This window comes from Branchiostoma belcheri, unplaced genomic scaffold (assembly GCF_001625305.1).
Source record: "Branchiostoma belcheri isolate BF01 breed outbred unplaced genomic scaffold, Haploidv18h27 scaffold11, whole genome shotgun sequence".
NCBI classification, from domain to species: Eukaryota; Metazoa; Chordata; class Leptocardii; order Amphioxiformes; family Branchiostomatidae; genus Branchiostoma; species Branchiostoma belcheri.
In genome coordinates this window covers 3,636,858-3,657,092 of record NW_017802491.1, presented here as the reverse complement: position 1 = coordinate 3,657,092, position 20,235 = coordinate 3,636,858, and the positions used below count along the sequence as shown (strand labels likewise).

Sequence of the window (20,235 nt, the reverse complement as noted above, 5' to 3'; positions counted from 1 at the left end):
GCAATCCTAAAAAATCACAGCATCAGACATTGAGACGTAATTAAGACAGGAGAATGAACAAGATATGGTGTTGGGGCAGAGATAACTTTTTGGGCTCAGAACAAGAGATGGAATGAAGCAAATGCAGCCACGTCTCTGAACCACACACAGCTTCAGATTTCCAAAACAGTGAAGTACCCTCATCTGCCGAATAAACATACCCCCCGGAATAAACGTACCCCCCGGACAAATCTTCAAAATCAAATAAACATACCCCCGGAATAAACGTACCCCCCGGAAAATTACCAAAATTCGACGGTAACCCTGTGTCTCTTGTACTAAAATGCGCCCTTACTGATATATGCACAAATCTTTAACTGTTATTTGCAATTAGGAATTTACATAGACAAAAAAAAAGAGCATTTAATATTTCGTATTTTGATAAGCACCACCCATGACAATAGAACATTCAGACGAATTTATGCACGCGGTGATTGCAAAAACCGGCCCGAAAATGACAAGTCAAGTTTCTCGCTACAATACGCGTTTATAAACGTCTTCACGTCGATGATTTGTCAATTTTTTTCACACGAAGTTGAAAAAAATTACTGGTTTTCAAAAAATTAATAAACATACTGTGCAAAATAAGAACGTACTGGGTGGATGTTCGGGCCCAAAAAAATAAACGTACCCGTATGTTTATTCGGCAGATGAGAGTAGTCAACTGATTTACAGTCATTCAAATTATAAGATTATTTGTACTATCTTTGAGAGAGGTCTGTCATCCTTAAAGGTACATCATTTGGCAAAGGTATGAGGTTGTGGAACTCTTGTTTGTTTGTTTGTTTGTTTGCTTACTTACCCTCAGCTGTGGCCAGATGCATAACAGTATCATCACTCACCATCCAACCTGGACCTGGTTAAGAAGGGTAGATAGAAATGTTGTTATAGTAGTCCTTATACAATAAAAAAAAAAGGTACACCAGAAAGCAGTTACTCAAGCCACTGGATATGATTTTGGAAATGGTCAAATGTTTCAGGTAGCATCCACTACTTTTCGTAGCATCCACTACTTTCTAGTAGGGCTGCGTACCTAAACGTAACATCAGGTACAGGTACAGGTACTGGTACAGAGGTTTAGGTACAGGTCCGGACCTGTACCTGTACCTGAACAATTTGACAAATTAACACGTGTTCTTCACTTTTTCAATCATGACACAGAAACAATAATAAAGTGTTGGAGGGAAGGGAAAATGACTGACCTCTGACCTGATTTGAGTTTGTTGACCAATCACAACCCTGGATCAGCCACACTCTCGTGATGTCTCGTGAGACTGAGGACCTCAAATCAATCGACGGTGTTTACGTCTTTTCCAGTGCTAATTTTTCGTCTTTGTGGTAGGATTTACCTATCTTTAGTCATATACATGGTGTAAACTAGCTATTTCGGTATATACTCGTTACTTCATGATCCGGTATTTTGGACCTGTACCGAAACTATTTTTACGGTATTGGACCGGTACAGTGTACCGGTCCGCAGCCCTACTTTCTAGATGTAACAATTACTTACACTTGACCTTGACCTTATCCAGCCCTCCCATCTTGTGTAGTTCCTCCAGGATGGCTGGTCCAGAGTGGCAGAACTCCCAGTCCCCATTTTTATAGCCGAGAGCATCTCCCACTCCACTCAGCACCATCGCACTACGGTAGTGGTCCACTGTCACTGGCTCCATGGCTCATTGAAGGAGGAAAAATGTCAATGTTAATGATCGATAGCTGTGTAAGTGCCAACTGTTAACTAGCTAACATTTACTTTAACCCTTTTGTCCTGTACTAGCTGTGGTCTACTATCACTGGCTCCATGGGCAATAGAGGAGGAAAAGTGTAAAACTTTAATGGGCCTTTTAATGGTAGCAGAGCATGCAAGGGTTTGATATAATTCGGCATACAATAGGATAGTACATATGGCCCTGGAAACAGGAAATAACGAACCTGCTGCATTGTAATAAGGGCTAGTAAAGGTACTTCTGACAAAATGTAACGTTACATACACATGTAGAACATGGCGACTGGCCGGGGTGCACCCAGTATTTTCTTGTGATTTCTACTGTTTCCAGGACCATATGTACAATATTTTATCCCCAAATACACTGTATACCTTGTGATGTTTACTCTTCAAATCATAATATATACAGGTAACTGTCACTCTCTTTATGTGTATTTCAGTATACTACCATATATTTTGGTAAAAGTGTAGTCGTAACGGGTTAGCGTTAAATCTTACCTTGTACCGCAAAAACACGAAGATTCCTTGCGCTCAACTTGTGATATACTGTAGAGGTGAGTCTCAGGAAGCACTGGGACTGCATTCGCGGTCGTTTATGGCGTCATTCTGCTCGAAGTAGCCGCAAGTCACGTCTGACGTGTGTGCTGTTTTGGTTACTCCCTCATTGCCGAAGAATGCGGAAGTGAAACCCGTGCAAGGGCGCTACCTTGCGGATAATATCAGATTTGCAAATGGCGCAAGTGTATTACAAGATTACATCGAGGACATATCCAAGGGACATATCTGTATAATGTCCTTGATTGTAATACATCAAGAAACCTCCATGATTACAAAGTGATCTTCAGGTATACACAACAGTACACTGTAAATCGGTATTCTGTACAGTGGCAAGAATGATTTGCCTTTTAATTTGCCGTTTCATTGTTGGCTCCTTTGCTGTAGATTTTTGTTTCACTTTTGAACTTTAATGTGCCTAACACTTAGGCCATATTTCTTTGATTATATGGATGATATCTGCATGCGCATGAATTTTCATCCATTCTGAAAATCAAGCTACCCTTACACCTAATGACAGCAAAACTTGTAACTAAGTTGTTTGTGCGTAACGACAGTGAAGATACTACATCTTCCATAAATTCGTGACTTTCCTGCCAGTTCATGATCAATCGTAATGTATAATTACAATACCACCAGGACTGGAGTCTTTTGAAAATCCCTTCAATATCAATGCTGATATTTAGTTGCAATAAAATTTCTAACCAACGTAAGGATGCAGGTTAGCAGCTACGTATATGTCTAGATCACCCCAATTATTGTTTTGGGATTGTTTGTCATTTCTCCATTTCTTCATTGCACTTCCAGTGCACCTTTTGGATGCAACCTCGATGTACTTGTTACGCAGCTTGCCAAGGTTTTACATACACTCAATTTTTTTCCCTCTAAAACCATGCCCAGTTTTATAACTTTTCCCGTTAAGTTATACCAGTTAAAGCCAGGACCATACACACATATCAGGATGTGTTTTGGATGGGAAAATGGGTGGAAATTTAGAGCTACATGTAACTTTTAATCATCTACATCAATGAAATTGCACTGGAAAAGCTCATACTTTCTAGTTCTAGTCGGAGTCTCAACACAATGTGTAACTATTAACTACTAATGTATAAAGAGAACAACACAATGAACACAGGTTGACCCTTCTTTATTTTCTCCTTTGTTGTGATATTTTACATGGTTTCCATGTTCTCTAACGAGAGACGTGCTTCTTCCAGGCAGCCAGGGGCCCATGTTCGGGGAGGTACTTCACACCCACACCATCTGGCACCACACGGTCAGCGTTCTTCAGTTCCAGATAGTCAGGCTGGTCAAACTTGGTGAAGCCCCACTTCTTGGACACGTAGATCTGAGTACCCAAAACAAAAAATTATACATATTATTTGATGAACACAATAAAGAAATGATACGCCTAGAACTGTATCTAAGTCTAAGGTAGCGTTTTCAGGTTTTGTAGAATAAGCCACACTTAAAAAGTGGCTACAGTCAGCACAGGTTATAATCAAAATCTGCATTGTTCAGAAATGTCTCGACCCACTGGTTACTGCTGTGACTCTGATTTTTGTCTACACCAACACAGTTTCACACTAACATTTGTATTATATGTTTTGTAATGTTTGGAGCATAGCTGAATTTGCTGCCGAGTACTACACTGTGTATTGCTGTTAATGAGGGTACAACTATAATAAAAAATTAAAGAAAGAAGAACACAGAAAGGCAGCCGTACAGGTTGAAAGCACATAATAAATCAGTCACCTTCTGGCGTCCAGGGAACTTGAACTTGGCGCGGCGCAGAGCCTCGATGACGTGGGCCTTGTTGACGTCCCGAGCGCGGCACGAGATCAGGGGCTGGCCGATGTGTACACGGGCCACGGTGCCTTGAGGCTTGCCAAAGGCACCACGCATCCCAGTCTGCAATCTGTTCAACACAAAAACAAGAAATCAGATTGGAGACTTTCAAGGATGCAATCCTGGATTCCTCTAGTTCCTGTTGGCTCACAGCCAGATCCTGAGACCTTTGACATACTGTCATTCTGTCATCCTACACTGTCTGGACAATCAGATATGCAAACCCACGGCTCAGCCATTCAAAATGGTACTACCATACCCCAAAGTAAGCACAAATTGAGCAAAAAAATGCGCCCTTGAACACTGAAAAGACAGTAGCTATGCAGCACTGACCTATCAGCCCCAGCACACGACAACATTTTGTTGATGCGGATGACGTGGAAGGGGTGCACACGGATGCGGATGTGGAAGGCGTCCTTGCCGCAATGCTTCACAAGGTACTTATTACAGCAGATACGCCCCGCCTCAAGAGCTTCAGAGGACACCTGGAGAGAAAGACAAGATGCAACCATCGGTTAGGCTCCATCTTAGCCCAGAATTAGGTCATCTATCCACAATATCACCGTGTACTGATTACCAAAATTAATTTCAAGCCCTACAATATCAAATAATCCATAGAAAACACAGCCCATCTTTGTCATAGCTGAGTCTTCAGCCACAATCTACACTGATGATTTTATTTGTGAAAACACCAATTAGGAGACTTTACACACTCAAGTTTTCTTTTGAGGGGAAAACAGTATCCCTCTTGAAAATTAAACATCAACATTACAGAAATAAAAGAACCTTACCTGTTCATACTCATCAGACACCAGATGCACACATAGTGGGAACTCGTCAACACGTGCCTTCTTCCTGCCCAGGTCAAAGATACGGATCTTTGGGTCTGCAGAAAAACAAAGAAATCAAATGCAGCACTACAATCCAGTCATTATTGTTAGAGAATGATGCAGCATTAAACATAAACCTTGTTCACAGGTTTCATTGCATTTTTTGGCTGTCATACAACAATTCCAACTCTATGTATTCAAAATTAAAAAGTATGTTTCTGACAGTTCTCAGTTACATAAAGTGATCGATCACTGTGAGTCAGCCGAAAGATGGTGTTTGTTGATAATCATCATAGAACTGTCTTGTACATGTAATTACTGTTACTCATCTTGGTAATATTTGCCCACAAATTGACTATTCGTATCTACACTACAGTGCAGAAAATCTACATCTTGTTACACTATTTGTTACAGAATGACTTTCAATCTAAAACAAAATCTTTGTAGATCTTACCTGGCACACCACGGCAAAACCGTGACTTGGGGTACGGCTTGTTCTTGCAGTAACGGTAGCTAAAAAGGACCGTAAAATGTGTGAGTCTTAAATTATTTACTCAAATTTACTAACCTTGACATAATTTCTTCCAGATTCATATTCTTATGATGATAGCATAAGCAAGTACCAATGGTGTGGACATGCAACCTTGCATCATCATGACTTGCATGGGGTCCAAAATTTGTGATAAATCTTTATCAAGTGATAAACTTGTAATATGTGACTAGCATGCAACGCAATTTCGTTTCCATAAAATTTGGAAACATTGCGTTGTCCCATAGATTATGGACAGGACCTCCTGTAGAAGTGGCATTTATCTAAATTTAATCACACTTTTAGTTTTAGTTATGCCATGCCAGCTACTAGTACATGAACCATACCCCCCCCTCACCTATAGCATATTCGGCCTCTTTTGCAACTTCTTTCCCCAACTCCCAACACCATTAAATTTTGTAATGTGAGAGGGGGAATACTGTATAATCGTTAATGAGTTATAATCAGAATTTATAGCAAAATTGATCGACTTGGACTGATCTGAACACGTATGTGTGCTACTTACCAACGGGCTGGTCGGCGCCCCATTTTGCTGCAAGAAAACAGACAAAAACGACTTAACCAACTGACAAAAAATACTCTGACAGCTTAAATGGTTCTTACTTTAACGTTTGATTGTAATGATTTGCACAGATGGTGTTAAAATATCACGGATGACGGAGGATTTTGAGACCACATCGCATGAAGTAGTGATCGGAATCTTACCTTGCGAAAGAGGGAGCAGAGAGGAAGTTCCCGGATGAATGACCTCTGGAATGTTACATTGCTTTAAAAGGGGGTGTTTTGAAAAAATATACATTCATTGAAATCAAGCTTACACATAGGTGATGGATATTATATTATAATAGATTATCCATTTAATAACGTATTTTCACGGAAAAACTACATTTTCATGAAAATATTTAGATGTAGACACAGAAAATTAAATTTCGACATATGTAGTGGACTAATCCAACATGACCTGACCGTATTTTGGCTGTGCCAAGGGAAGAGGAAGCGATGGAAGTGGAGTGAAAAATCTGTTTACTGCAGACTTTTGCCTCCCTTTTTGAAGAATCGCAGTGATCCATCGCGAAGAGGAGACTATGAGCGGTAAGACAGGTTACCTGATCTATCGTCTGATGCTTGTATTGCTCAGAGAGACTCAGTTGATTGCGGACTTAGAAGTGACTGCATATAACACCGAGCAGATTATTATTGGAATGAGCAGAGCACTTTGGACTAAATTATGCCTCTGACTATTTACAGCTTAGAGGTACATATCCAATATTTTGTCACAAACTTCTCTGTTACATAGCGGATCATAATGACCCCCAGTGGGGGTCTTCACGCTTCGTTAAAAATTGAAAAATCTCAAGATTCATTCTAAAGATCTCAATATTTTAGACGAAATCTTGAGATCTTATAAGACAATCTTGAGATTGTTCATGACAATCTCCAGATCTTTCAGAAAATCTTGAGATGAAAACAAAAGGTCTCAAGATCTTTCCAAATGTTTTCAAAGTATCTTGAGATTTTTCCAAAGCATCTCGAGATGCTTTAAAAAATATCAAGATTGTTTAAAAGATCTCACGTTTTTTCAAGATTGCTTTAAAAATCTTGATATTTCTTAAAGCATCTCAAGATGTTATGGAAAAATCTCAAGATACTTTGAAAACATTTGGAAAGATCTTGAGACCTTTTCTTTTCATCTTAAGATTTGCTGAAAGATCTGGAGATTGTCATAAAAAATCTCAATATTGTCTCATAAGATCTCAAGATTTCGTCTAAAATATTGAGATTTTTCAATTTTTAACGAAGCGTGAAGACCCCCACTGGGGGTCATTATGATCCGCTATGTAACAGAGAAGTTTTTGACAAAATATTGAATATGTACCTCTAAGCTGTAAATGGTCAGAGGCATTAGTCCAAAGTGCTCTGCTCATTCCAATAATAATCTGCTCGCTGTTAATATAGATTTTGCTGATGCTTGTCAACATGTGATACTGTGATCTTGTGACACACTTGTTTGGACCAACGTCCTGTTTACATGCCGACTGTGCAAATAAGGACCCGGTGTCTCTCTGTAACGTCAAAACTTGGCTACCATGATATTCGTAATGATGACGAGGCAGAAATACACCAACAACCTGTAGTCAGTTGCTCAAGACATTTAAAGTAGCACACAGAAATTTGAGGCAAAAACTGTAGTTCAGTTGTAAATGGACGTATCGACACACATGCTCGTCGTATTCATCACAATGTCATAAAAATGCTGGACACTCCCAAAGCACATGTGGAATCTTTCAAGGGCAGCCTGCAGTACCAAGGGCCAGTCCTGTGGAACTGTCTTGCTGCTGACCAGCGGCAACTGATAGCAACGTCAGCTTTTAAAAACGGACTGTAGATGACCGCAGATGAAATGTGCCTATATTGTATACTGTGATTGTTTTGTATAATATGTAAATGTTTGTAATATTTGTTGTATATTGTTGCGTTAAACTTGTGTATGTAATTTTTAATGTGTGCCCAGGGATACCTGAAAATCAGATCAACTGATCTGAGGTATGCCCTGGTGAAATAAATAAACTTGAAACTTGAAACTTGAAAATATACGTTAAGCAGAAGCAGCAGAAGGTCTCTTGTTTTTGTAAGAATATATTTTCACAACCATCTGTTGCATGAATTATGTATAACATTAACAAAGTTACTGTCTTATCATAATTTGCATTATAAAGATCAATAGACTACTGCAGATGTCATAAATGGTGAAAAAAAACTATGTTCTTATTTTGTTTACTTGATGTATATGCAGTACTTGCTTTGGGCAGGTAAACTGCTTTATTCTTACATGAGTTGTAATGAAGTTAATCACATATAGATAAACTGGGTGGCTTGAATTATTATGACCCTGAATAACACAGCATGAAGTGTCAAATACATTATGTAATCAACCTTTGTCCGGCGTGTTTTACCATGTGGACAGACACGTGTGAATAGGTGTGATAAACACATGACTTAAACAACTGGGTCACCTCATTGCTTAGTTTTCTGAGCATTGTGGTCAAGAAAGTTGTTTCTCTACCCGGTTCCAACTTTCCTGCTTGTTTCTCCCCATCATAATCTCATATGAGTTAATGGCATATTCATCATGAACTTGATGTATGTGGACTGGATGGGTAGGTCATTTGCATGTACACATTTTGAATTGCATTTCGTTGATAACTGGAACATTATGCAGTCTTGAATCTGATAAGCCTATGGACTGTGCTTTAAATTTCTATTTGTCTTTAAGTTAGCACCTTTTCAGACTCAGTGGAGTAACAGTATGCTTAAACATAGCATGAGTAGATGATGATAAGTGCATAATTTGTGATATGTTGATGTGTTGTTATTCAGGTGCACCTGCCGACCCTCATCAGTCCGAGAGACAAAACCTACTGGACAGACTTCTGGATGGAGTCAAACAGGTAATGTAGTCATTAATGATCAGTTTTTACCTTCACTGTCTTTTACTGTCTACATGGAGTCTACCTCCATGCTGTCTACAATAAATTAAACAATCCATGTTTCATGTGTGATGGCTACTAATTCGTTTGCGATGTTACATTTACAAACGTTTCTTTGCTATATATTCCTGAGTAGTGGTGAGGTTTTAGGAAAAATCTCTTTTTGTTTTGCAGTGTCAAATCAGGTTTGGTGGGAGGACAGAGCTGGCCACAGATAGTGACAGCAGGTGGGTTGAAGCCCTCCTTCCCCTTCCCCATTACCTAATTCAAATGCACCCACTATTGCTGTACAAAATAACACATTGCGTACATATATAATTCAGTCACTCTGTGTTACATCCCATTGTTTCCACTTGACATCCACACTGCACAATTCTCAATCACCAATTCTCAATCACAATTTTCAAAAGTGCACTGCTGCCTCCATTAGCTTTTACCACAGAGCTGTGTATATGAGTGGCTAATGGAAAACCATAATGGAGTAACACCACGTACCTGGATACCTGTAATGCAATATGCTGCACATGTCATGACATGTGCAACCCATCATGACATTGTACCCAGGCCCATGTACATGTACTGTTGTTGTGCAATAAAGTTGTTATGTCATGACATAAGGTTTCAACAAGCATTTCCTTGTAGATTTCATTTTTGGGTCCATGTCAAATTGTACATACTTTTGCAAAATTTACATGGCATGTTAACTCCCTGATTTCAAATTAAGTGTAATTATGTGTAATTACATAAGGTACACTACTTTCATTTGGAACTGCTCCTAACCTACTTTTCCTTGAATTTGTGTTTAACACCATGATGTTTTTGTTCTGTTTTTCCCAGGGTTGTATGTCTATTGAACCAGTTTGAAACAGTACTTCAACATGGGATGAAGAGAGCCAAGGGGCTGGCAGCAATCAAGTAAGTTGTTATCATTTAGCATATGTCTCTGAGTGAATGCAGATTTTATTTCCACAGTATTATATCTTCTCTCACTGTATTGTTTACATGCAATGTAGTTAATTTGTGATCTCCATAGCAGGCAAGTAACACAACAAGTTACAGGTATCAACATAAAAGGTGAAACAGAACCAGGTGAGTGTGAAAACACCATTTGATTGTTTTGTCCTGTATTTTGCATCTTTAGTTTTCTCAATTGTGTCTGTAAAAGTAAGTGAAGATTTGACTCACGATAGAATATTCTCCACTCTCCCCGCCCTAGTGTTCTGGCAGTGCATGAGAGAACATCTGAACAAGCATGAGTTGCAGCGCTACCTGATGCTCCAGCAGGTTACCACGGATGCAGGGCGTGGCAGGGCGTGGCTCAGGTCTGCCCTGAATGAACACTCGCTGGAGAGATACCTGCACTCCTTACTGGGAGACACTAACCTACTCAGGTACTGGAGATGGACTTCACTCTTACTGGGGACTTTCTGATGACTGAGCAATAGTTGACTTCAGAAGTTCTGTAGTGTGCGAAGTGCGTTATAACTAAGTATAAAGACTTCTAACACTTACGTACATACAAATGTATGAGAACTTACATTGTACATTGTATGTCAGCAAAGGAAGGATGAAAGCTTCTTTCTTAATTTCAAGTCTGACATTATTATGCTGCAAGCTTTCACTGTCTCTAGTACTGAAAAATGGAATTGCCTTTTAATATTTGTGACCTTTTTATTTGTACATCTAGTCTCCATTGTACTGTGTAATGATCCTAAATACATTTTTTAAGGAATAGGGAACTGGAGGAACTGTCTAACATTGTTCAATACTGTTGATTCCAGACAACACTATGATGACTGGGCCTTTGTCCTAGATGATGAGAGGTCCAGCATGCTTCCTAACATGGCAGCAGGTAAACAACACTAACATCTGTCTGATTATAGATTCTCTCTTCTGTTGGTGTGACAGAAGAGTCATGTCTGTATAATCTAGATGCAAAAACTTGTAGGCAGTTTTATATTTATAGTTTCCATGGTGACCTCTTCACAAATTCGTGACATCATAAATTGTCTTGCTACTACAATATTGTTTTTCCCCCCTGGATAGTTGTAACAACTAGGAGATAGGTGCCTTTCAGTACTTAGATACAATATACCACCTAAACTTCCGCCAGATTTTTGCATGGGTTGAATTGCTTAATCTTTCCCTTATGTGAATTATGTTTATCTGAAATGTAACCAAACAATTCCAGCAAGCTGAAATAAGAAAGGTTGTTGCCCTCTCTACATGTACATGTGTAAACCTGTGACTGTACCATTGTTGGTTTTTCCCTAGGTCTGGGTTCCATACTGTTTGCCATCAATATTGACAAGGCAGAACTGAACACAGTAAAACAGGCATCAGCCACCTCCCTACTGGAGCCCCTGGCTACCATGGTGGGGAATGTCACCAGCGGTGTTAGCAGTCAGAAACCTGGGCAGGAACCACAACCTGTGTATGCATTAGATGTGCCCAGTGGAGGTCAGTGTCTTCTGTAGTACATGTACTTTCAGTCTTGCTATCTTGCTATAAGTGGTGTTTGTCATCAGAACATGCTTGACTAAGACATATCGGTATCACAATCTGTATATAGGCATGTTTAGAGTTACAATGTAGATGTTCAAAGGTTAGGTGTAACAAGTCGTTCAGTGTTACAAATGTATATAGCAAGCTGCCACCATGCCACATGCCTGCAAAGCTGGTGTGTCATTACATGCATTTGTACTAACTAATGCACTGATATATGGCACCTCCTTTTCTTACAGACATGACTTCCAACAAAGACAAAAAGAAGGACAAGAAGAAGAAGAAAAAGAAAGTGGCCACCATTATTGACAGTGACTCTCCACCAAGCCCGTTCTATGCTTCCAAGTCACAGCCAACGTATGAAGGTTCTGGATCTGTCAAAGAGCCAAGCCTTGAATTCGGAACAGGATCCCCACCTATAGCAATCGTACCTGATAATCAAGTTCCAGCAAGGAGCTACTCTAGTGACAGCCCTGACCTGTCTTATCTGTCGTCATCCTTCCCAACAAAGACTCCTCCCCCTACTCCATACGACTCTGCCATGTTGACGTACCAAAGTCAACTCTTAGAAGGCTCGGACTACATGAACGCGAGACTGAACGCCATGTCGATGGAGCAAGGGGAGGAGGAAGGGACGATCGCCAGCGCACCGGAAACCCTCTCCACGTCCTTCCCAGTCAAGACTCCGCCTCCCACGCCGTACGACTCGTCCATGATGAAGTACCAGCATGCCCTGGAAGACGAGACAGACTACATCAGCAAGAAGCTGAAGGAAGTTTCCTCCCAGGAGATGTCAGGGAGTCCCTCAGCTCCGAGGTGGTCCATCAGTACAGGGGGGTCCAAGGACCTGGCAGACTCCCAGTCGTATGATGAGGACAGTATGGGGGAAGACATCAGGAGGTCGTCTGATAACGGCTCCGGGAATCTCATGTTGTACGGAGAGGAAAGGACGGGAGAGACGGCTGATCTGTTTCCTGTGACTGCAGAAGACGACTTCACCACATCTTCAGGTACATGTACCAACTTTTCTGACTCTGTTCTCAGTTTGTCAGACTATAATTGGATTATTGTTGTCCATCCTTATTTACATAGTACATGTATAACAGAATGTATCAGATTCTGTTACATGTGACTTAAGAATGGTATGACTACGGGTGTTGATAATTATTCTCTGCAAACTGACTTCCAGAGACGATGTCAGAGTCCCACGCCAGACCAGAGTCATTTCCCCGGTCAGACTCCCTGCCTCAGTACGGAGCAGACATGGAGAGTGCAGCTATGGCAGTTGCTCTGGCACAACAGGGCCTGGACATCAGGTTAGTGTGATGTTTATCATAGGTGACCACATGTATATACCATGGTGTTTTCACTGTTCATTAATTGTGTTAGTATCATTTAGAGGTGCTGTTTACATTCAGTTAAGGAAAGAGTGATCACAATATCTTTGGTAAATGTTTTTCCGATCTATCTAGACTGCATCTATAATGTCAATTCTTTATTTCTATATTCCTGTAGTCCTGACAGAGTAACAAAGAAGGCCTATATAAATCAGAACCATATTGTGAAGACTGTCCTGAAACAATGTATGTGTATCAATGTATATGTAGCTCTACTTTCATCCTACCTTCCTTTTTTGTAGCTTAAGTGCTTGAATCTGTGTCTCTCCTCTCTCAGACTTCCATCTTCAGCACACCTGCCCTCACACATCCACACCAGGTGTGTCCAACATCTGCACCATCTCTTCCGTCCACCTAGAATCTGCTTTCTTTATGCTTCTTCAGATACTTTTGTACATATTACTTTTGTAATACTAAATGTGATTACCTGTAGTAAAAATGTTATGCATGTTAGATATGTTAGATTGTTTTACATTCTGATATACAATGCCCTAATGCCTGATAAGGAGTGTTCTAGCCTGTCTGATTTTTTCCGTCATCTTTTTTTTTGTGGCATGTTCCCCAGGAACATTTTAAAATCTTGACCCTCTAAAATCCTATTTTTTTTGCATTTACAGGGACAAATTTTGCTGGTAGACAATGCCTAGTTTAAGGAAATCTCTTTTCATATATTTAAATGGCAATTTTTGTCCTTCAAAGATGACAGATTGGGCAAGATGTTTGCCCATCATGAGCAGCAAAATTCAGCCAAATAACAGAAGGACAGATGGTGGATAGAGCACTGCTGATGAGTCCTATTGATTTCTATGTTAGTTACTGACTGTAAGTTTCCATGTTACAGTTCAGTGAGAACACAGGGAGATGGCAGTGTTGCTACATTACCAGCCTCACCTAGACATGAGACCATGTCAACAAGTAAGGCACTTTTGTGTGTACTTAAAGCCATGTGTCAAAACATGAATGGGCACAAAAAATTTACTAAATCAGTACTTCTTAATATAATTATCACCATTAAGGATTCATGAAACTTTAAGTACATTCAGCTTTGAATCAAATAAGCCTTTGACATACCTGTATTTGTATCAATGCTATGCAGAGATTTTTTTTGCAATATCATAATCTTTTTATCATAATCAGTAAGATAAAGTTGATTTTCATTTTGTCTTCCCTTCTCTCTATCTTGAACAGGTGAGTTGAAACAAGCTGTGGTGGCCATGATGTTGAGGAAAGATGAAGTAGAGGAACAAAACAGGTAAAAAAACAAGAAGTCATTTTTTTTTAACCTCCATAAATTTTGTTGTGATGTCTATTCTCCTATGTGCTGACTCAAACCTGATGAGTTTTGATTTCCATTGTTTGTATGAAGGTCCATGAGAAGCTTGCTGGATGCAGAAATGGAAAACTCAGCCAGGTTAAGAGTGGAGACAGAGGAACTAAAGAAGAAGCACAGTTTACAACAGGAGAGAAGCACAGCCAAGATACAGGCTCTAACAAGGTTTGTAGAGCAATTCAGAAGGTCTCATGGCATGTGGCTTATTAATCAAGTTTGATTGATACTGATATACTAGTAGTCAGTGAGCAGTTGATATGTACATACAGTGCGTCTCTTTGGAATAGTACTGATTCAGAAGAAAGCTAACTTTTCTCTTTTTTGTTCTAGGGAGAATGAAGTCCTGAAACATCAGCTGAAGAAGTACGTAGGGGCTGTACAGATGTTGAAGAGGAAAGGGGCACAGGGGAGTGAGAGTAAGTAGAAATTGTCTTCCTGACTATTTTGATGAAGTACTACATCATTGTATAAGAAACTGTAGGTTGGGTGTTTTTGGCTGTATTCAAAGTCAAAACGTTTTGGGAAAGTCTTTAAAAATGACTAACCTCTGTGCTGCATGTTGCAGTTCTGGCAGACCTAGTGAAGGTACAGGAGGATGAACAGCCGGCCCCCCCTCCCCCTCCTCCTGAGGGAACTGTGGACTACAGTGAGGAGGCTGCACAGTACAAGGAGAAGCTCATTCAGGTATGATATCATTTAACAGCTTTATTGTGAAACAGGCAACAGAGTTTGGGGTAGACCAAAGAAGACCTGGATGTAGTGTGTCAGGTCTGAAGGACATTAGAGAGTGTGGCCTTGCTGGTGTGGATCTGCTGGACAGAGTCACTTGAAGACTAGCTGCCCACCATCTGTGTCAGGGACCCCCTGCAACAGTATAATCAAAACCTGCTACGTACATAGCTTTAGTCTGAGTCAACATTATCCTGATGATTTTTCACGCTCCTTTTTAGCAGCAATATTAATATGCATTTTCTTGTCTTTGGCATCTTCGATAACATATGGAAGGGTATGCCACAATATACATTGTGTATTGGTATCTGGTATTATGTAAGAACAGTGTTATAACTGGGCATGTTGTGTAGGTGGCAGAGATGCATGGAGAACTGATGCAGTTCAATGAACACCTCCACATGGACCTGCTGTCCAAGGACAACCTCATCCAGCGGCTGAAGGAGGAACTGGTGGAGCTCAGGGGACCGGTAAGTTTGAGTCATTCTCTTAGAAATGTTTACTGGGAGTAAAGTCAACGATAGTATCAGAGTTTGGGTTATCAACTATACATATTACATGTGTAAATTATATAGTCATCAAACTAATGAAAAGGTTAAGTTGTTGGGGACACCTTGATTCTTTGTATTCTGGAATAAAATTTCTATCAGCATACTGGACAGTGTGATAGAAAAGAGTTTTTTTTTTCTGTCCACAGCTACCAGAAGACAGTGTTACAGAGGAAACCAGTGGGACTGATGCAGACCTGTGAGTCACTGATCCATTATTTCTATAACATTATATGGCCTCAACTTTGAATGGATGCAAAAACTACCCCAATGCTATATATCTAGCACTCTGGTTGCTCATGTGATAAAGTTTAGAACTTAGAAGTATTTGGGCTCTTGTACTGTGGAGATAACTAAGCTATTGAGCTGTATGTGCATGTACATGTACATGTACATGTTTAATGTAGTTAAAATTGTCTAAAATTGTTCTGTAGAATTTTGACCTCACCCTGGCTGATACATGTATTGTATGTGTTGTTATACAGGAGCCTGGTGACCAGAGCACTGGTTAACATCTGGATCCCTTCAGTCTTCCTACGTGGCAAGGCATCAGACACACACCATGTTTACCAGGTGATTGAGAAAAAAACTTACAATTACGAACACAATTATCACTTAGTCTAGTGGAAATATAGTACCAAATATAACAGTGTAAAAAGTTATGAATAATCATAAACCAGTTTCAAATACCTGTAGTCACTGAAGAGGCCACAATTGCCAGTAAAGTGTATCATTTGTCTGAAAAATCTGTATCTGTATTAATTTTGTAAAGCCAATATAACCACCCCTTGGCATATCATACAAGCTTCGAAGATTTGCCATTTTGTACCTGCACTTCTTTTATGCACTGCTGGGGGCACTAACTGAACAACCCACTTTCTGTGCAGGTGTACATCAGAATACGAGATGAAGAGTGGAACATCTACAGGAGATATGCTCAGTTCTATGAGCTCCACTCTCAGATGAAGAAGAAGTTTCCCTCAGTGGCATCACTGGGCTTCCCTCCGAAGAAGGCCATAGGAAATAAGGTCTGTGGGAGTTCAGTTTTTCGTGGTTACATTTACGTGTACCGTCAAACTTAGCATTACCGCAACAAATAATTCACCAACTTTCTTTTTCTGCACCTGCCACCACGGTGAACGTATAGTTCCATGAACACCTCCATTTTTCTCAGACAGCAACATTTTGCTACATTATCAGATAATTATGATTGTATGCTGAAAACAATGTGACAGTGCAAACTATAGTGTTGATAAGACATGGTGTCAGTCCTTGATGTGAATGTCCTTCTCTATTTGACAGGACTCCAAGTTTGTGGAAGACCGTCGTAAGAGACTGCAGAACTACTTACGTCACCTGATGAACGTGGTGGTACAGAACACCCAGGGTCTGGTGGCCGGGGCAGGCAGGGAGAGACTCGTCACTGTGCTGCCCTTCTTCGGGTGAGTTACACATGTGTTTGTTTGAACCATTCTTTATTCACGAGTAGCTCAAATCGGCCTGCAAGCTGCTTTTCATTGAAGTTCACATCATGTAAGCACCAACCGACCAGCCCAAGGGTCTCCGACCTTTTGGCCCAGTGGTTTGTGTGTTGGATTGTGAGCTGTGTGTGTTCGATCCCTGAGAGTCAGAGTCAGACTTACACTAATGAACATGTATTTTCCCATTCCCTGCTGTTACAAAATGTACATTGCTTGGTGTCAAAAGTGAGTGAGATATGGCAAACTGTGCTGCATTGGGACATCAAACTTTGATAGGACAAATCTAATTACATGTGAATGAATAGCCACTTGTGACTTCAGTCTGAAAAGAGAGTGTACATTTATTTGTTTCAAATTATATATATTGTCATGCTTCTTATTTATTGTCCACTTGTCCACCCACAGTGACCCGTACCCACCTATAACTACAAAGCCATCCCGGTCAGGTCCATTTGGTCGTAGGAAGAGCAAACAAGAAGCACCAACACAACAACAACAACAACAACAACAACGCCATCAATCCTACATGGGGCTGTGATTTACTCAGGCTTTGTCTGTGTTCAGATTGTTAAGTCCTGGAAAACCAATTATAACTTAGTAATGCATGTACATGTATCATATCCGTCTGTCAGTTTTACCATACTGTAATTCACTTAAAAATGTTTGTGGTAGCAAAAGTTCGCTGTCAGAGAAAAAAGGAAATATTTGCAGAACTATATGTTCATGGTGGCAGCAGAAAGAAAGCAAGTCAGAAAAATATTTGTCAGCAAAATATTGTTTGTAATGATAAGTTTGCGGTACTGAAAACCTTGAGCATAAAAGTACCATGAAAAATCATGAATCACAGTACTTTAGGAACACAGGTTGTCTTTTCCTGCCAGCTGCCTTGATGGCACCTGTTATTCAGGGCTTGCTGACAGATTCTACTCAGTGACATCCAGATGTCATAATTCAGTCATATGAAATTCAGCCTGTGGCTGTCATTTACTTTTGACTATAATTCAATCATTCATCCAATATGCATTGCCAATATTGTATTGTTACAATAAGTAAACATTTACAGCAATAGAAGGGGGAACTATAAGGAGACTTTGTTTAAGAAAAATTGATAATAATGCCCAAATCATTTACCTTTGTTAGGAATGTTATACTTACGTACTATAATATAATATAATACTGCAGCTCGAAGCCAACAAAAATGGGACTACTACATTTGTTCAGTAATAATCATTGCCATATGAAATGCAAAAATGACTCAGGACATGCTGCTTGTACATATACATATACATGTACATGTATGAGTTGAGTGAACTTAGTATAGCAAAATACCAATATGTAAAGATTGGTAGACGTACCAAAAGATACTTCTAAAATTGTGTCTTTGATTCAATGTTGCACTTCTAATGATAGATAGAATTCTAGCATCTGTACCTAGTTAATTGTTGTCGTGATTGTACAAGTTTTTGTTTGAAAGTGCAGGCACTGGCCGGTGTACCAGTGTGCTTGCTGACAACAAGTCGGACACTTTGGTCTTCTCAAGGTACAATGTAAAGCACCAAAGAGTTTTACATGTAGGTTTTAGCCAAGATTTAGGTTCTTAAAGTTTTTCTTTTACTCTGGAATTACTAATTTTTGGAAGGCTTCAGTGTTTCATGACATCTCTAAATTGATGTCACATTGTATAAGAAACTTGGTAAGGGCAAGAACATTAGATGTATAATGTCCTTTGTAAGCCTTAGGGTAACAAATGAGCACAGCTCAACAAAGTTATACAAAAGCCACATAATTGCAAAGAAACAAGAAAGATGAAGTTGTGGAAAAAAAGGACCCAATGACGTGACAAATGTAGAAAATTGTGGGAAAAGACTTCCTTTTGGTCGAGAATACAATGATTTCATATGTATAATGAATAATGTATTTAGCTAGATAATTTCAATGCTCCCCAATATTCCGACTGATGATAAACTTTCGTTTATAAACGATAATGAAAAAGCGTTAATTTAATAGCATACTGGACTGCCAGTTTGTTTATGCTATTTGTTGTAAAATATAACCCCGACCAATATGGTCGACCGATGATGATGATGATGAACCACAGTTAAATAACCTGCATCTCAAACAGACCCAACAAAAATGGGAGAATAGGGTTATTACATTTGTTCAGTAATAATAATTGCCATAGGAAATGCAACAATGCTCAGGACATGCTGCTTGCACATTTACATGTAGAGTTGTATCACAGGAACAAATACAATTTGCTATTTATCGATGCCAACCACAACATTAGCTTAGTCAACTGACAAGTATATTATATAATAGTTTGTGGCACATTTAAACAGCAATATTTTTTCATGTATATCTAGGTAAGATGTAGAGCATTGACTTTTCCTGATTTGATGGTAATATTTGCCGGGTTCTTACCAAAACAAAATGTTGCAATTCCTTACTTGATTACAATGATCCTTACATGGCTGACCATTGCTTGCCTTACTGTAACATGAATGGTTGCATATTATAATACTGACAAAGTTGACATAACATTATACCAAACTTGCATGTATTCGTCATGTAACTTGCCAGTGCAGTGTCCATTGTGGACATTGTTACACACAGTGTTGTAACAGTTGGTCTTCCTATACTGTAGGTAACAAATTTGCATAAATAAAATCTTTCAATTTTCATTTTACAGTTTTCCATTGTCCACCTTACTCACTTGGCTATGAAGAATGGAATTTGTCTTGCATATATTTAGTCACAAAGTCTGTGTAAATGACATAATCACAATTAACATAATATTAGTTTTCCATTGAAGGTTCTAGGAACGATCATGTATATGAATTAAATGAAAACAATGTGCATTCGACATGCACAATGGAATTTAACACAAACATAAAAGAAAGCGCACACATTTAGCCGAACTGATACTATGTGCCATACTTACATTTAAAACTTTGTTCGTTCAGTATGTTCAATGTAAACGTACTCCTGTACTGTAGAGGTATTTTGTAGCTGCAAAAACTAATTAACTCCTGACCTTTGACCTGAACCTTTACCTGAGTTTTGAGAAGTGTAACAAACAAACAAACAAACAAACAGAAATATGTCAAACTGAAGGTGGTACTCCGTTTGGAAAATTATCCAAACTTGTGTCTTATTTTTCTGTGCTTGTCTTTTTCTACTTCAACTAATAATTATCATTTGTTGTTTAC

At 39.4% G+C, this 20,235-nt stretch overlaps 3 protein-coding genes across 7 annotated transcripts in view; 1 reads left to right on the top strand and 2 right to left on the bottom strand.

Moving 5' to 3' along the window:
• The window catches only part of LOC109485214 (protein ADP-ribosylarginine hydrolase-like), a 6,324-nt gene extending 3,885 nt beyond the window's left edge, over positions 1 to 2,439 (bottom strand). The window contains exons 1-3 of one of the 2 annotated variants that reach the window (XM_019788663.1): positions 2,264 to 2,439; positions 1,550 to 1,714; positions 842 to 895 (exon numbers count right to left, since the gene is read on the bottom strand). In XM_019788663.1, coding sequence (XP_019644222.1) covers positions 842 to 895; positions 1,550 to 1,714; positions 2,264 to 2,348 — 304 coding nt within the window. In that variant the 5' untranslated portion in view covers positions 2,349 to 2,439. Of the gene's footprint in view, positions 1 to 841; positions 896 to 1,549; positions 1,719 to 2,263 lie in introns of both variants that reach the window. The other variant, XM_019788671.1, reaches the window with a different exon arrangement.
• A 1,011-nt stretch (positions 2,440 to 3,450) lies between these two features.
• Positions 3,451 to 6,688, bottom strand: LOC109485490 (60S ribosomal protein L10-like). 2 transcript variants are annotated; one of them, XM_019789174.1, is made up of 7 exons: positions 6,655 to 6,688; positions 6,054 to 6,080; positions 5,453 to 5,511; positions 4,960 to 5,054; positions 4,502 to 4,653; positions 4,076 to 4,238; positions 3,451 to 3,668 (listed from the first exon to the last, which is right to left on the bottom strand). In XM_019789174.1, the coding sequence occupies exons 2-7, from the start codon at positions 6,074 to 6,076 to the stop codon at positions 3,513 to 3,515; spliced, it is 648 nt and encodes a 215-aa protein (XP_019644733.1). In that variant the 5' UTR covers positions 6,077 to 6,080; positions 6,655 to 6,688; the 3' UTR covers positions 3,451 to 3,512. The 2 variants fall into 2 exon arrangements, with proteins under 2 accessions (XP_019644733.1, XP_019644723.1); XM_019789164.1 differs by lacking the exon at positions 6,655 to 6,688 and adding an exon at positions 6,254 to 6,285.
• On the top strand, positions 6,376 to 20,229 carry LOC109484734 (sorting nexin-29-like). Of its 3 annotated transcripts, none has more exons than XM_019788105.1 (22): positions 6,376 to 6,640; positions 8,927 to 8,997; positions 9,211 to 9,263; positions 9,874 to 9,951; positions 10,073 to 10,125; positions 10,253 to 10,427; positions 10,818 to 10,888; positions 11,311 to 11,496; positions 11,781 to 12,551; positions 12,731 to 12,857; positions 13,216 to 13,257; positions 13,780 to 13,853; positions 14,127 to 14,190; positions 14,305 to 14,433; positions 14,599 to 14,684; positions 14,834 to 14,952; positions 15,351 to 15,467; positions 15,695 to 15,744; positions 16,031 to 16,118; positions 16,433 to 16,573; positions 16,848 to 16,987; positions 17,432 to 20,229. In XM_019788105.1, the coding sequence occupies exons 1-22, from the start codon at positions 6,634 to 6,636 to the stop codon at positions 17,562 to 17,564; spliced, it is 2,775 nt and encodes a 924-aa protein (XP_019643664.1). In that variant the 5' UTR covers positions 6,376 to 6,633; the 3' UTR covers positions 17,565 to 20,229. The 3 variants fall into 3 exon arrangements, with proteins under 3 accessions (XP_019643664.1, XP_019643656.1, XP_019643672.1); XM_019788097.1 differs by lacking the exon at positions 6,376 to 6,640 and adding an exon at positions 8,577 to 8,706; XM_019788113.1 differs by lacking the exons at positions 6,376 to 6,640; positions 13,216 to 13,257 and adding an exon at positions 8,577 to 8,706.
• Positions 20,230 to 20,235: the final 6 nt, after the last annotated feature.